Below are 17,391 nucleotides of genomic sequence, written 5' to 3'. Positions count from 1 at the left end.
TCTATCTCCCAGAGGCTACTGAAGCCAAACTGGGAGATTTTAGGCTGCTAAAAGTCCCTGCCTGCCCTGACCCCGCGCCGCTCCCAGAAGCAGCCAGCGTGTCCCTGTGTCGCCAACTCCACAGCTCCCATTGACCGGGAACTGCAGCCAACGGGAACTGTGAGGGTGGTGCCTGCAGGCAGGGGCAGTGTGTGGAGCCTCCTGCCCCCCTCCCGGGGCTGCAGGGACATGCTGGCTGCTTCCAGGAGCAGTGCGGAGCCAGGGCAGGCAGGGAACCTGCCTTAGGTCCGCTGTGCCACCGACCAGGAGCCACCTGAGGTAAGCGCCGCTGGCCGGTGCCCACACCCCTCACCCCTGCCCACACCCCAACCCCTTGCCCCATCCTGGAGCCAGCACCCCAAATCTCCTCCCGCACCCCAACCCCCTGCCCCAGCCCTGAGCCACCTCCCGGAGCCAGCAGTCCAAACCCCCTCTTGCACCCCAACCCCCTTCTCCAGCCTGGAGCCCCCTCCTGCACCCAAACTCCCTCCCAGAGCCCACACCCCTCACCCCCTCCTGCACCCCAGCCCCCTGCCCCAGCCCTGAGACCCCTCCAGCACCCAAACTCCCTCCCAGATCTTGCACCCTGCACCCCCTCCCAGATCTTGCACCCTGCACCCCAACCCTGTGCCCCAGGCTCAGCCCAGAGCCCCCTCCCACACTCCGTACCCCTCAGCCCCAGCCCTGAGCCCTCTCCAGCACCCAAACTGCCTCCCAGATCTTGCACCCTACATCCCCTCCCGCACCCCAATCCCCTGCCCCAGCCCAGTGAAAGTGAGTGAGCGTGGGGGAGAGCAAGTGACCGAGGGAGGGGGGATGGAGTGAGAGGCAGGGCCTTGGAGATGAGGCGGGACAGGGTGTTGGGGTTTGTGTGATTAGACATTTGGCAACCCTAGCTGTGGGAGACCCTCCACTTCAAGTCTCCCCTCTGCTTGAGAGGAGAAGGGATTTGAACCATGAGTTATCTCATCTCTCAGGAGCATGCTCTAACCATTGAGCTATAGGATAGTCTGATGTGAGCCTCCCTCAGTGTCTCCTGTTGAAGCTGTTCCACTGTATATAAATAAAGAGGGAGAGGATCCTTGGTCTCCCATATTCTGTGGGAATGCCCTAGCCCCCAGGCTATAGGGTTATTCTCATACTTAGGCCCTCTTTCTTTGGTGCTCTCTCTCTCCCTCCCTGAGAGAGAGAGAGAGCGAGAGAGCACAGCCTGGTGGTGAGAGGTGGCAGACCCCACTTCAAATCCCGCCTCCCCTGGTGGTGACTTGAACCAGGGATTTCCCATGTCCCAGATGTGTACCCTAACAACTAGGCTAAAAGTTATGAGGGATTGCCGCCGCCACTCCCCAGTCAGTTTTGTGTGAACTAACCTGACAAGCCCAATGGCCTACACATGACCTAGGAGGCTTAATGCCTTTCTTCCCTTTGTTCGTGAAATTAGTCTGGGGCTTAGGTGGGAGATAGGTGCCAGGATGTCTAGAGAGAGGCAGTAGGGCACACTTTCAGAGACAGAGACATAGACATAGGCACCCAGAGAATTTTCACTTGAAAAACTTAGGCACCTACAGGGTTTGGCGTGGGGAGGGGTGCATCGTAGTGGTGTTGAAACCAGGACTTAGGTGCCTGAAATAGGGACTTAAGACACTTAACTCCTGTTGTGCATTAAGACCTTAGGGCTTGTCTACACGAGAAAGTTGTAACAATTTAACTATATTGATATAGCTAAAACAGTACAATCCCCTAGAGTAGATGCAGATATATAGATATAGATATAGATAGATATAAAGGTGCTTATACTGGTATAGCTCAGTAGTTCTCAACCAGAAGTCCGAGATCCCCTAGGGGGCCTCAAGCAGGTTTCAGGGAGGCCTCCAAGCAGGGCCAGCATTAGACTCGCTGGGGCCCAGGGCAGAAAGCCAAAGCCCCACCACATGGGGCTGAAGCCCAGTCCCTGAGCACCGCCACCTGAGGCTGAAGCCTGAGCAATGTAGCTTCGTGGGGGCCCCTGTGGCATGGGGCCCCAGGCAATTGCCCTGCTTGCTACCCCTAACATGGGCCCTGGCTTTTACATGCAGAAAACCAGCTGTTGTGGCACAGGTGGGCAGTGGAGTTTTTATAGCATGTGAGAGGGTGGGGGGGGGCTCAGAAAGAAAAAGGTTGAGAACCCCTGATAGAGCTTATTCCCATATAGGAAAGGGAATAAACTGTCCCAGTATAAGTCACCTTTATACTGACATAACTGCATCCACACTAGGGCTTTACCAGTATAACTTTTTCAGTAAAAAAAATTATACTGTTTTATACTGGTAAAACATTTAAAAGTTCACCTAGTCTAAGGCCTGGTCCACACTAACCCCCCACTTCGAACTAAGATACGCAACTTCAGCTACGTGAATAACGTAGCTGAAGTCGAAGTATCTTAGTTAGAACTTACCACGGGTCCACATGCGTCAGGCAGGCTCCCCGTCGACTCCACGTACTCCTCTCGTGGAGCAGGAGTACCGGCGTCGATGGCGAGCACTTCTAGACAAGACGCGATAAATCGATCCCAGAAGATCGATTGCTTACCGCCGGACCCGGAGGTAAGTATAGACGTACCCTTAGGGACAAATTTTCAAAGGGGCCTCAGCATTGTCTGGAATTTGTATATGTGCAACTTTGTGCGTGAAAATTGTTAGCCACAGAATTCTGTGCACTCCTTGTCCCTAGAAATGTTGATTTTTTTCCTTCCAATGTAAACAGTGGAAGGACTAAATAAACCTGTTCCAGAGTTTGACCTATTTATGGATGCCCTTAAAGTGGCTAATGTTCTCCCCTCTGTGCCCCTTGATATTAGCATGGGAACTGTTCCATTTGATGTTTAAAGGCTGGGGTCCCATTTTCAAATCTGAGTAAAGTTAGGCCATCCAGGTCACTAGCAGCATGTTCTAATCAGCACCTCTATACTCAGACACCCATTTTAGGCCCCAACAGGTCTGCTTCAGTAACCAGGGGTGGGACTTGAGCATCCCAGTACAAAGCCCGTAACACCCATGTTTGAAAATCGCACCAAGTTTGTCAAAAATGGTAGTATTTAATTACTGCATCTAAAACATTAGTGGCATGAAAAACCACTGAAGACCTTGTTTCAAATCCACTAACTTATTTACCAAAACCAATCCATTTCTACATATAGTTTGCAACTGTGCTCATGGAGTATGCAACAGTGGAATTACAGGGGATGGAGGATGTACCTGTTTGTCTGGATACAAAGGGCTTAACTGTGATCAGGGTAAGTATAATGTTTTTCTTCCAGCACAGTCACCAACTTCTTTATGGTGGCTGCTGGTGAGAGCTAAATATATTCATTTAATGCACATGAAAGTACAGCAGCAAAATACACACCCCAACTCAAACCCCGTCACATCTAAACCTAGCGAAGAGCCATTATCATTATCACTGCATCATTACATCATTGATCACCACTAACAGTGGCCACATCACCACTCAACAGTGCCTTGCTCATCTATACTCTGCATTGGTTCTTGAACAGCAGAAGGATTGAGTGTAATGTTCATTAGTGTGATGTTCAGCCACAGTATAACCTTTTGCCTTCTTTCTCTCCAGCAATACCTGAGTGTGAGGCCTTACAGTGCCCTGAAAACTCCAGATGCTCTATTTCTAGTGAAGATGAAACCAAATTGGAGTGTACATGTCTTCCCAATTACCATGGAGATGGTAAACAATGCGAACGTAAGTAGCTGTGAAGCCTGGTGGGCCATGGCCACCCAGTTTGCTTCCATAAAATCAGCCCAGGTGAACAACAATTTACATTCGCTGAGAGAGGTCCCACCGCATGGTGCCTCAGCTGCATGACTGATCCCAAATACAAACATTACAGACAAATCGAGCGCATGCTACTTTTCCAATTCTTGATGAAGTATCAAAGTTCTACAATCTCTGCTGGAGTGAAAGGTTTTCCCCAATGTGGTCTTTACTACCCTTGCCGTGCCACTTGAACAGTCAAATTGACAGTTTTTCCTCCCCCAACAGAAAGTTCTGCAGCACTGACACACAGGTCTGGGTATTTTGTCATGAAGAAACATTTATTTCTAATTATTCTATTACATTAATACATAACAATACATTATTATTCTAATAATTCTAACCAATTATGGTGCTGAAGACTCAATAGTGTTTATCTAGTAATACAGTAATTGTGGTCCTGGATCAGACCTGAGATCCCTCTCATCTGGTATTTTGCCTCCAACAGTGGCTTGTGCCTGATGTTTCAGGAGAAAGTTCAAGAAACTGTGTCAGAGAAGTTTCTTCCTATCTCCCATCAGTCAGTGGCTGTCCTATGGCTTAAAGCAAGAGAGATTATATCCCGCTATATATTATATTTTATCTAGGGTACTAATGGCAAAATTTGCCACTATGTTCAGTTTTTTAAACTACATAGTGAGTTGGTTCAGAGATGGATGAACTAATTCAGATAAGATGACTCACTTTGAAATCACAGGCAACCACTTGTGCTTTAGTTTCCCCACTGGCTACTATCAGTATTACAGATGAAGGGCCAGATCTTGAACAGCTAACTCTCAGTGGTGAGCAGTTACTCACAGGAGTAATACCACTGACTTCAATGGAACTACGCATGTAACTGTTGGGTTCCTAATCTGGCCCTAACTCTACAGCAGTATGGAGGAAATGGACTAAAGCATTCATGAGCCAATCCTCTATCCCAGTGGCTCTCAACCAGGGGTACACATACCCCCCGGGGGCACACAGAGGTTTTCCAGGGGGTACATCAACTCATCTAGGTCAATGTTTCTCAGCCTGGGGGTTGTGACCCCCAGGGCAGGTCACAGGAAGGGTTTAGGGGTGTCACAAGTGCAGGGCCAGCGATAGGGGGTGGCAAGCAGGGCAACTGCCTGTGGCCCCACACCACAGCGGGCCCCGCGAAGCTAAGTTACATGCTTCAACCCTGGGGGGCACGGCTCGGGCTTGATCCCCTGAAATGGGTACAGTAGTCTGGAGAGGTTGAGAACCACGGCTCCATCCCTGCTGTATAAAGCTTGGGTTTGGAAGACCCATTCTGCTGAGTGACATTTTCCTACTAATCTAACATGCCTTAGGGCAGTTATTTTAAGTCATGTCACCTACTTGATCCTCTATGATCACAATTCATCAAAGAAGCGGGCAATAGTTATAATTAAGATTTTTTAAATGAATGCATTATTGTAGGTTTAATTGGGTAATAACTCAACATGCCAACTTTAAAGGTCACTTATGTACAAAAACACAGATAGTTGTTTGCTATGTTGGTATAAATAGGTTCCAATCTCATATCTTCATGTTGATACAATACTCTGGACTTAGCTATTCTAGGCAGTTCATTGTATAGGCTCCACTACCCCCTTACTTTTGCAACTTTTGGGTAATTATTAATTTGTTTTATTAATGTTTTTCAAGCTATCAACCCGTGCTTGAAAAAGGTCTGTGATCCGAATGCTTATTGCACCTATCTTGGACCTAATCGTCATAAATGTGTTTGCCAAGAAGGTTACAGAGGGGATGGCCAAGTCTGCTTACCAATAGATCCTTGCCAAAGGATGTTCGGAAATTGCCCTACAGAGTCTACCATTTGCAGATATGATGGTCCAGGAAAGGTAAGTACTGAACTGGCGCCCATGGCATTTCCAAAATCAACTGACTAGGACCAAGAATGGTTTTTCCCTGTGGGGAGACAGTCTTGCCTAGTGGATAAAGCTCTCGACAGGCACTTGGGTTCTATTCCCAGCTCTGCCGTGGCCTGCTGGGTGACCTTGGGCAAGTCATTTTCTCTTTCTGTGCCCTGTATCCCCAGTTTACAAAAGGGGGAAATGATACCAACCTCCTTTATAAAGCACTTTGAGAGCTACTGATGCAAGAGCACTGTACAAGAGCTAGGTATTATTAATTCTGCTGGCTACCTGAGACAAACAGTCTGTAGTAAAATTCCCTCCATTGATCAAGTGAGGCTTTCAAAGGTCTCACCTGTTCTAAATAGACATTAATGTTCCCACAGCACTTTTTTTAAGAGGTGGGGCTTGCTTGGAGTCCTTGCCCATACATTTTGCCTGCTCCTAACTATTTTGCAGTCCCCTGTGTGCTGGTTTGTTGGCCTTCACTATTCCGGGGGGCGGGGGAGGGGGGAGGCTGCATTTCAGTGATGTTATATGCATATAATGTAGTTGATTAAATGCTTTGTGATCTTTTGCGGGAAGAAAAGGTCTATGTGAACACTGATTATAAATTTGACCTATTGGCACTGATTTTAATAAATACCGCCTTGTAAGGCAATGGCACCTAAATAATTTTATTTCTTTTTTAAGGATATCATTTGAAAGCCAGAAATTTTCTAGGATGGATAAAATCTAGAAAAGGGTTGAATAAATCTGGATAAGCCACATATATGCATCTGAATTTGCTGGGTGCTTACCTGAGCCTTTTGAAGTTGTCTTTAAATCCTTGCCCTGGCTTTTGTGACAGAAAAATGCTGAAAATAGCAAGTCACTAATGAAATCTGAAATACAAGCTAACTTTTGTCTTCCTCCCCGATTTAGTCCCACTGTGAATGCAAAGAACATTACAGAAATTTAGTACCTGGAAAAGGATGCAGTATGACAGATATCTGTGAGACTAACAACACATGCCATAAAAATGCAAAATGCACTACGGTTGCGCCGGGACAAATTGTGTAAGTCTTTTTCCTTCTTAAATATTTTATTCAGTAAATAGGCTATTAAGGAAAAAGAGATGGCAGAGCAATTCTCAGTGTATCACTGACAGTTTCTTTACAAAGTAACTTTATAAAACTTTGGAGCATATTAGATTGTGCTACTAGTGCAGGAATAATGCTTGGTACAGTATCAGGAACAGCAAGATAGTTGAGTGTTGCGAGAAGAGAGTGTTTATATGACATTGTATTTATATTTCTCATTTCTAGCTTGATCCAGTGTCCATTGAAGTAAATGGGAGCTCTTTCACTGATTTCAATAGGTTTTGGATCAAACAAGTATGGTGGTATCGTAGATGGAGGCACAGTATATTAGCAAAGAATTATACAGTATAATGCTACAGAGAATATGTACTGTAGCTTAATGCAAAACCTTAGAACACAGTATTAAAACAAAGAGTTAAACTATAACTCTTTTCACTCTCCAGAGACGTTGTAATATGACTAATGTTTGGTTTATAAGAGTTTATTTGTAGTGTTGCTTTTTAGGATTACAATATGGCTGATAATACAGGGTAATAATTCCTGTCTGGTGTCAAAAATACTTTCCATATAGGGGTTCACACTTAGCAAAAAGGCAATTCTTGGTTTAAGAAGAGGACACCTTATCAATTTTTTGCATTCTCGTGCTGGTTGTCCTAACAATATTAATGGAACTTTTCTATTATAAATGACTGTGCATTTAGTACAAGTTTATACAGAATGTTTCTCTGCCCACCTGTGGAGCAGGTTACACAGCCTCTTCTCTGTACCTCATAATCTACCTGGTGATAACGACACAGAAGTAGAGCTGGGTGGGAAACAGTTTTCCTATCCCGTGAAAGTTTTTGAGATTTAAAACAAAAATAAATTCTCAAAAAATTTCACAAACCAAAAATCTGGAAAAAAAAATTCAAATCAGGTCAAACAAAATGTTTCATTTTCATAATTTTGAAATGGTTTGGTTTTACTTTTACCTTTTAAATATTTTTATTTACATTTTTTCTATGAATTCATTAGATTTCAAATCAAAAAGTGGTTTCAAATTCAAAATGGAACTTTTCATTGAGAAAATATTGAAATTGGATGTTTTGACAATTTCAATTGGATTTTTTTTTTCAAAATTAGTTCAAAATGAGAATTTCTTAAAAAAAATAATTCAAACTTCAGCCCTGCAGAGGACTTTCAGTTACATAAGCCCACAACGTGGCCTGAGTAGAAGGAGCAGTAGAGAGTAGTAACAGAGCAGTAAAGTACAGATCAGATCAGTAATTTATGCAATAGGGAATGAAGCTGAAAATATTTATAAATCATTTGCCTTCACTGAATAAAGAGAAACAGATAACTATGACTTCTTTCTTTAAAAGTCTGCTGGCCATTTCATACCACTAAAGAATAGACACATGAATGGTATTACTTTTACCAAAGGAAGCAGAGGCCCAGGGAAAGCATGGAAACCTTTTAGTCCCTGTATGAACAAGTGGAGCATTATGATTTTATTGGTAAGGAAGATCACAGGAGATCATCTATTAGGTGGGATCTGAAACAGAAAACTCTTAGAAAATGTAATATCTGGGCTAACTCTGGAACCAGCATTGCAACTCTGGCACTACAATCTAAACTAGTAAAAATAAAATTCACCCAGCAAGAAAGTAGTAGAAAGTAAAATGAATGATGTCCAGGGGTTCTCTTTCAGGCTTTATCATTTTTCATTTGGCCACTTGAACTTTTCAAGAGTTGAAGAAGGGTTTTTATTTTACATTTTCCAACTCAGAAAAAAACAAATCCCTCTGCACATCATTTGATTACATTCTGTGGCAAAAAGAGCGATGGGAGGGAATTCTAGATGTCCCCAAAAAGCTGGACATTTTTGAAAAGATTGAAACTTCCAGTTTGTGGGGAAAGCCATTTATAGTCAAACAAAAAAAGATTTGAATGCAAATTATGATAGCTAGATGTGGGCACAGCCCTAATAAAGTGCTACCGAGGCTGCTGTTGTATCACAAGTACAGAGGGAAGCGATGCCACTGGTTTGTGTTTGACTGTAGCTCAAATTTTAAACCTATTTGTCTCCAACTTCCAGCTCTTCTTCCTTTGTTACCCTTGAAAATAAGCTATTGTGGTGGCCCCGAGCTAGACCCAGAATGTTTTGTTGCTCTCTCATAACTGGAAATTGTAAGCTTCCATTGTGTCACCTCCTTTTTTTTTTTTTAAATGCACCTTTGTACTGCTGGTCTGCTGACTCAGTCACTTCAGCTTCCTGTGGAAGCTCTATGCTTAGAGGAAGACACCGTCCCTGTAGTTTGGGGGTTATAAAATAGCAGTAGCTTGGACACAGACTATTGCTGTCTGTTTCTGTTCCCACATAGGTCTTTTCTGCACTAGTGTTAAAAAAAAATGAAATAACATTTCTTCAAGACAGAAGTTCCATACAGCTATGCCGCTGAAGGCCACTAAGACACTTCAGCTGGTGCAGAATATGGCAGCTCAGCTAGTTAACAGGGCTGGTTATTGGGAGCACATTCGATTGTAACCTCTTTGGGGCAATGCCAAGCAAAATGGGGCCCCCAATCCATGCCCTCTTGCTGGAGCATATAAACCTCTTCCCTGACTTTTCTCTTCTGCTTTTTTACTTCTCTCTATTTTGACTCTGTTCCTAAAATAAAAAACACTGGTTAAGTAGCCACACCTCTTTCCTATAGGCAGGGGCTAAAGTATGGGGGAGAAGCAGGGAAACTCTCTCTCTCTTCTCTGCTAAAAGGAGAGAGAGATACTTCCCCACTCCCTAGCTTGGGTAAGCAGCACTCCCCCACAACTCCCATCCCTCGGCGACTGGTGCAGTGAGTCTTCCCCATTCTGTTTCATTTCCACAACAAAGATTAAAAAATAACCATGCCTGGTTTGCATTAGGCCTCTTTCTCCCTAGCTGTTCCCATCCCTAATGGAAAACAGTGGATTGAAACAGACCCATTCAAAGTAAAACAAACACATCCATACACATTGAAAGACTTTACAGATTGCACCAGGTACATGCTCCAAACAAGAGACAAAAGTTACCCCATATAGGCAACTCCCTGGCTGCTCCCTGCCCCAACACACAGAGATAAATTAAGTCATTTAAAAGTCAAGGGAAGTTCAAATTGGAAGCTTTGCTCCCAAGCAGAAGCTATAATTGCAAAATCTTTATTTCTGCAGCACCCAAATCCAAACCAAAAAATTGGCTTCTAACTCCATTCTGCACAGTCAGAGGTGGTATTTTTCTGAATAAATTAAATTAAATTTCAAACCACAATGCACAGCCCACATTTCTAAGCGCACCGTGACTCTAGAAACGACCACAAATGAATGTGGTCAGCAATCTCTTCCTTGACAAGCCTTTGCTGTAAAAGAAGGCAGCATTAATTTACAAGTCTTAATCTGATTTCTGTATTATTTCAAAACCTGCTTCTCCTGCCAAGTTGTTTCTCAGCTTTTTTTAAAGCCCAGATTCTAGGAAACTCTGAATTCTTTCACCCACAGCCTGAGACTTGCCCAACCATTCCCCTTCCCCCACAGAAAGAAGGGTTCAGCCCCAAATGTTTCAAGGCAAAGAGGACCAGTGCCTCTGCAGCAGATCTGGAGTCCCCTGCTCCCCACTCAGGCTCTGTGGCAGTGCAGATGCCCTAGGGGTCCTCTTAAAGAGGGGGAGGGCTCACCAGCATAGAGGGCCTCCCAGGAAAAGTAATACGGCCATTAGTCTGAATTAACGTTCCTGCTGTTTTTCCACTGCGTTGGTAGAGGGCAATACACGGGCCCCTTTGATCACAATCCCAGATCTCCTTCCAAACTTCTAGTTCTCCAGACTCAGGGATGACTCTGTGGACTTTAGGGCAAGAAGGGTGTTACCTTGGAGGTAGCTGTCAGGGGGGACAGAGCACCATCTGGTTCTGGATTAACACTACGCTACATGTGGGGGGGGGGGTGATTGGCAGAAGATGTGCATGTGTAATAAATATAAATAGGAGGTGGACACCTTGAGGTTGTTTGATCATATAAAGAAGATTCTTTTGATTGTGTGGAATAACACTCCTTTAATGATGCTTGTAGAAAACTCAGCCAGATGAATCATTAAATACAAGGCTCATCTGATAATGTAACTTGCTTGAGACTTAACTGGGAAGGGTGTTATGGTTGACTTTTTAATTTCAGCCACGGTCGCTGCTTAAACCACACAGCCGAGCCTGCAGGCAATCTACCAAGTGCAAAATATTAGTGGCAGCATTAGTGAAGAGGCAACCTAGGAAGATTTTCACAATCAGTTAATGATTTTGTGTGCCCAACTTGAGACACCTTAAAGGGGTCTGATTTTCAGAAAGAATTGAGCATCTGCCCTCCTAATAATCAAGCCCCTTCAAGGTGTCTCAAAGTTGGGCACCCAAAATTGCTACTTGCTTTTGAAAAACCGTAACCATTTATGTACACTAGCAGCTACTCAAGAAACATTTGTGGTTGTGCAGTTGTAACAGTGCAAGGTCTAACATCCTCTGGAGGGTGGAGCCTCTAGCGGGCAACCTGATTAGGTAGTTGAACAGATGCTACATTCCATCCAATAGAGAGCAGTAGCGCACACATTGAGGACGGACAGAAACCCACACTATGAAAGCGTGTGATTTCATATCATAATGACTGTAGAAGGACTATGCTAAACCATCAGTAATGCTGACAAAAATAACTGCCAATATGTAACCGAGATACAGTGTACATTATGGCAGATAAAAACATGGCTTCAAATGTATGTAGCTGCAGCTTGGTGATCAGCGAGCTCATATCAAACCTCTTTATAGACAAGACCAGAGAAGTTTAGCTTAAAGAAACTATAAAATCTGGCAAATAGACTTTAATTTTGGAACTCTATCTTTGCTTCAATGTCATGTGGCTTCAGTTTCATCACCTTGTGTGGTCTTGTGCTAAGATAGGACACAAACACTGTTACTGCAGTGAAGTAAAATTACTGCTGGTCGAATATGTGGAGATATACCTATCTCATAGAACTGGAAGGGGCCTTGAAAGGTCATTGAGTCCAGTCCCCTGCCTTCACTAGTAGGACCAAGCACTGATTTTGCCCCAGATCCCTAAATGGTCTCCTCAAGGATTGAACTCACAACCCTGGGTTTAGTAGGCCAATGTGCAAACCACTGAGCTATCCCTCCACCCCTGAATAAATGTATTAACTTTATATGATAAGTGACAGAAAACTGAGGAATCATTTATTAATCAAGTGCTATTTGACAGTCTGTAGAACTGATCAAAAAGGGAAATGAAATATATTTGCAAATCATCAAAATGTTGGAACTCAGATAAGTGATTCCCAACAATTCAGTTAGGTCTGGTTAAAATTTTACTGATACAACAGTATATGTATCCAACTGATGCTGAAAGTAAATTTTGTTCTTTTCACAGGTGTACTTGCCAGAAGGGTTATGTAGGTGATGGGTTTGTATGCTATGGGAATATAATGGAACGCATCAGAGACCTGAACACTGAACCGGGAGGACAGTGGCAAGGAAAACTGACATCTGCCATAGCACTCATTGGTAGGTACCTAAGGAAAAGAATGCAGATTTAGTCTGAAGAGCTGTCAGCAAAGAAACAACATTTAGCCTGAAGCCTAGAAACTCCCAAGACTACCAAAAGTGTGAGGGTACCTCACTCTGTCCCTGTTAACTAGCCCTTGAAGTATATAGTGTTTCATTAGTTTAGTCAGGCTGAGTGACAGGTGATTGCAATGGCTCTGGCAAGCCTTCTAGAAGAATACCATGTGAATTAAGATAAGTCTCAGCCCAAATTCTGAAATTAAGAATGAGAACACAATTTCTGCGTGGAAAAAGAGGCTCCTCTTCCACTGATCTCACTTGAGTCTATTCTTCTAATCATGTTGAGAGACGTCTCCAAAAGGTGGCTCTTGGACTTGCTTATTTTGATACATTCTGCATTTAGATCTCACCTTGGTGGGCTTCCAGAGCACATGGGCTGGAGGACCTCCCTAATTGGAGGGACTTAGAAAAGGAAAGAAGAATCACAGTTTATATTTGTTTAAGAAATACATTTCTAGCTCTATTCCTTGCAAAAAGAGCCTTGAAAATGCAAACTGGTGTAAACCAATCACTAGAGTTGAAGGCTCGTTAATGAATTTTCACTAAGATCACAGGTAACTTGGCGTCCAGTCACACCTACTCACAACTGGCCTTTGGGGCTGGAAATACTATTGCCACAGGTCCTTCAAATGAGTGCACAGCCCTTGGAAGCAGCCCTTCCCGGGCTACCTCTAACGGCACTAGATTGCAGCAAGATTCCTATTAGCCACCTACTCATGGCTAAACACTTCTACAGAGCAGACAGTAGGATTCTCTGACTACCTGTGGCAGCTCAGTAGTGTGAAAGGAAGCATAGATCGTTCAGTGGACTCAAAGAGACTGAGACCGTGTCAGACTCAGCTCTGACACGGAGATTTTATAGATAAGATGACACTTAGCATTTCCACAGCACCTCCCACTGAAGGAGCTGAAAGCATTTTATAAATATTAAACAAATATAATCCCCCTTTGAGGTAGGGAAGTGTTCTTATCCTCATTCAACAGAGGCATAAAATGAAGCACAGAGAAGTAAAGTGATTTTCTTAAAGTCATACAGTGGGGTCAAAGATATAGCTGGGTATACATGGAATCCTGACTTCCAGCATCTTGCTCTATCTACTTTTAACGCTACATTTACTTTGCTACCACTATACAAAACAGCTGTTATTGTACTGCATAGTGTCAAATCATGTGTTATGCTGATGGCACAAGCCAGATGAAATGATACATGTTACAGACAGAACAAAGACCTACCACTATATTCGGTCATAATTTCCAACCCCTTGCCAAGGCAGCTTGATACTTTGTAAAGTCTAATGATATCAGGAAAAAATATACAATCCCACAAGTGAGCTACAGCTTTGGCCATTATAAAGCAGATGTGCTGCTGAAATTTTGGCATTTCTGATGTTTTTAATACTGTTACTAAAAGAGGAATGGGGGGGGAAGAGGCCTGGCTGGAAGTGGAGGAAAACAGGAAGGATGGTGACAGTGGAGGGAACTGCTGGAGAGAAGAGAGCAAAGAATTTGGAAGCTAGGGCAGATTCTTCATATGGAGTACAGAGCTGTGTTTGGTGAATAAAATGAAATGTGACTTATTTGTGAATTGCCTTTTATAAAGGAGACTGATGGGAAAAAATCTAGGATGCTTTTGGTTTTGCAAAGCCAAACTCCATACCCAGGATGGCTTGCATCTGGATCCCATTTTATCGGAATCCAAAAAGTTCAGGTGGCTGAGTAAGCCAGTTATTGCAAGCATCTCACGAGGAGGGCAACGAAAATACATTGTCTTCTGTCACAATCTTAAAAAACTGAAGCTACAGACAGATAGTCCCAAAATGATGTTACATGTCTGAGTTAAATCCCTAAAAGCAGGAAATACAGAGATAAATTATTTGCATAATCCTCTTCACTATGCCCAGTTATTGCAATAAATCTGTGCAAGGTTCTGAATGCCTCCCCAGAGAAGAATGGAAAGATCCTACATTTGGCTAAGGATAAAATGTGGTAATTTTTGCCAATAGACCTACTTTTTGCAGTGAAAATAGGAATATTTTGCATCTGGGTTATTTGCCAGAGTTTCACCTCATTTGTTGTGCTGTATATTCCCCTACTCTTGGTCCAATCTTTACCTATCCTTTAATCCTTTAGATATGTCAATGTCCGGCGGGACAGTGGGAACGACTGACAGCAGTTTTAGGTGTCAGTAACATCAAATAGATGACTTGAAGCTAGCAGGCACGGACATTGTTCAGTTATTTAGGGCAACAGAGCCGTAGGGTGGTCTCTAAATCCAGGCCTTGTGCTCCAAAAAAAAAAATCCGAAGATTGTATCATGACTCAAGCATAACAAAATTTCAATATGGTCCAAAGAATAGGTCACTAGACTGGCAGTCAGGGGAGCTGGTCCTATTCCTGCTTCTGCCACTGACCTGCTGTGTAAGCTTGGACAAGTCACATTCCCCTCTCTGTGCCTACGCTTTCCCTCCCGCCCCGTGCCTGTCTTGGCTAATTAGACTAAGATCCTGTGTGTCACTATGGGTATATCTACACTGCAGCTGGGAGGTGGTATAATTCCCAGCTCAGGTAGACATATATATGCTTGTCTTGTTCAAGCTAGTGGCAGCACGGGCAGCAGTTCATGCCAGCTCTCTGAGTACAGTCCATCCAAGACCCTAGGTTGGTATGTAACCCATGCCTGCTTGGTGTGAAACTCTGTCCCCCTCTAGTGGCACCTAGACCAACTAGAGATTAAAGAGCCTGCTACAGCCTTGGCTAAAAGACAGGTATCTTTTGGTTCACACATTAAGCTCCAGAGGTCCCAGGTTTGATCCTCGCTGATGACAGCTGGGGTCTGTCGGTGTTACATGTACACGGACATGTAGCCTGAGCTGCCACCACAGCCACACTGCTATTTTGAGGGTGCTGGCTAGCATGTGTATGTCTGCCCGAGCTGGGAATTACACCTCCCAGCTGCAGGGTAGACATATGTGTTTATACAGTGCCCAGCATAATGGAGCCCTGATCTTGGCTCGTGCTTTTTGGTACTGCTGTAAAACAAAAAATAACATTGAGACAACAAGCCATCTTTCCCCTTAACCAATCCTGGGGCATGAATGTTTCCCTTCATTTTGCCAGCACTGAGAACCTATGACACATGCATGTTAACTGCACAGGTGACTTTGCTTTACACATTAACTGCATGTTAATATCTTTTAAAGAATAAAAAGTAAATAACCTACACATTCTGCATCTTCCAGTCAAATTATAGCGTCTAAAACTACATTTGTGTATTTATTCTAGAGTACACAATACCTGTGATAAACTCCAAAAAGACGAACGTGCTCTGTCAGTAAACTTTTACTGTTGTGTTATAATTGGAGTTGGGTGAATAACTGATTTTTTGGTTCACTGCCAGTTCTGAAAAAAAACAGGAAAAAAGTCATTTTGACCCGAATTAAATACAAAATTGTTCAGAGTTTTGGTAAAAACAAACATTTCGCATTGAACAAACGTTTAATTCAACTGGAAATGTTTTGTTTCTGGGCATTTTTAAAGGGCTAGATTCACAAAACAGCTGGAGGAGGTGTTGGTGCTTATAACCTTTAATCTAGTGGCTAAGGCACTCACCTGGGATGTGGGAGACTCAGGTCTGAATTCCTGCTCTGAAACAGGGACTTAACACAGGGCTCCTCCCATCCCAGGTGACTGCCCTAACCACCAGGGTATAGAACCCTTCTCACAGGGGCTCACTGTCTTTTCTAGTATTTTATATACAGTGAAACAGCTTCAACAGGAGAGACCGAATCCCATCCCAAATTCAAATCTAGGTCTCCCATATCCTAGGTGAGGTCCCCAATCACTGAGCTAAAGGTTACAGGTGCTCCTCCTTCTCCATTGTTGTCTAAGTCCCCTTGTGAATCTAGCGCCCACAAATTGTTGGCCAAAACTATTTAGCAAATTCATGACAAACTCACAAATGGTTTTGGTTTGAACAAAAGTGCATTTTTCACTCAGCTGTGTTATAATTTTAAACCTCTGAAAACAGGGCTTAATAGTGAAACTATTAAAGGGCTTAACCATAGAATCAGTGCAGTGAAACTGCTGTTTTGCAAATGATGTGTCACCGTGAATAGCAAATTAACTTTTATTACCTAGCTATGTGTTCTCTGATATTTGCACTACCAGCAGTTAATTGGCAACTCCCCAGAGGGCCAGATTTATTTCAAATAGCAAGCCTGTTCCTGGACAGAAACTAATACAAGGCTGAGGAAACCCAGTTTTCAAGACTTGCACTGGGTTCTGTTCCATGGAAGCTGGACGACCAAAAACAGTTCTAAATGTGCTTGCCTCACCATATATAGTAGGTGCAGTGATGATTTGGATTCCATCCATAATTTGCTGCTCATATTCCAGGCCAATCACCAAGTTATTTAGCTGTTAAATTTTAACAATCACAGGTATTGTTATTCTGCTTTTTTGGCACTGACAGTACACTTTACATTGTACAGAACATAGAACACACAATCCGTCATGGTATTCATTTTGTCATTTGTTTTTTCTTGTAAGAAAATGTCTACGAATGGCCTCTAAGTAGTCTGGGACCATTTACTGTTTTACTGCCAACAAACAAGGGATTCAAAGGAATTAATGTAAGTGCGTGGGGAGAGGAGGTTGGTTTTTTTAAATGTCAAAAATCAGATTTGTATGATATTTTGGATTCCATACAACCTTTTCAAGCTAGTATGATTTAACACTGATTGTATGTGTCTAGGAGTCAAAGATTAAACCTTCCACACTTGAAAGAGAAACAAAAAAAAAAAGTCTGTTGTTTTGAGACAAGATCGGAGAGGTAACATCTTTTATGGGACCAATTTTTTTTGGTGAGAGAGGCAAGCTTTTGAGCTTACACAGAGCTCCTCTTTCAGTCTCCTTTATTTTTTGAGTCTGGCTATAATGCAATGTTACTTTAAATCTTTAGGTTTGTTACTTCCATTTACC

At 43.2% G+C, this 17,391-nt stretch overlaps 1 protein-coding gene across 1 annotated transcript in view; it reads left to right on the top strand.

Moving 5' to 3' along the window:
• The window catches only part of STAB2 (stabilin 2), a 143,036-nt gene that overhangs the window by 15,664 nt on the left and 109,981 nt on the right, over window positions 1-17,391 (top strand). Inside the window, exons 6-11 of the mRNA XM_024198768.3 lie at window positions 3,215-3,310; window positions 3,646-3,771; window positions 5,494-5,690; window positions 6,627-6,760; window positions 12,218-12,351; window positions 16,960-17,042. Of these exons, the coding sequence (XP_024054536.1) occupies window positions 3,215-3,310; window positions 3,646-3,771; window positions 5,494-5,690; window positions 6,627-6,760; window positions 12,218-12,351; window positions 16,960-17,042 (770 nt within the window). The remainder of the gene's footprint in view (window positions 1-3,214; window positions 3,311-3,645; window positions 3,772-5,493; window positions 5,691-6,626; window positions 6,761-12,217; window positions 12,352-16,959; window positions 17,043-17,391) is intronic.

Source organism: Terrapene carolina, unplaced genomic scaffold (genome assembly GCF_002925995.2).
Source record: "Terrapene carolina triunguis isolate 2854851 unplaced genomic scaffold, T_m_triunguis-2.0 Scaffold247, whole genome shotgun sequence".
Lineage (NCBI taxonomy): Eukaryota > Metazoa > Chordata > Testudines > Emydidae > Terrapene > Terrapene triunguis.
Note: the sequence above shows the minus strand (reverse complement) of the source record. Positions and strands in the feature narration are given on the sequence as shown.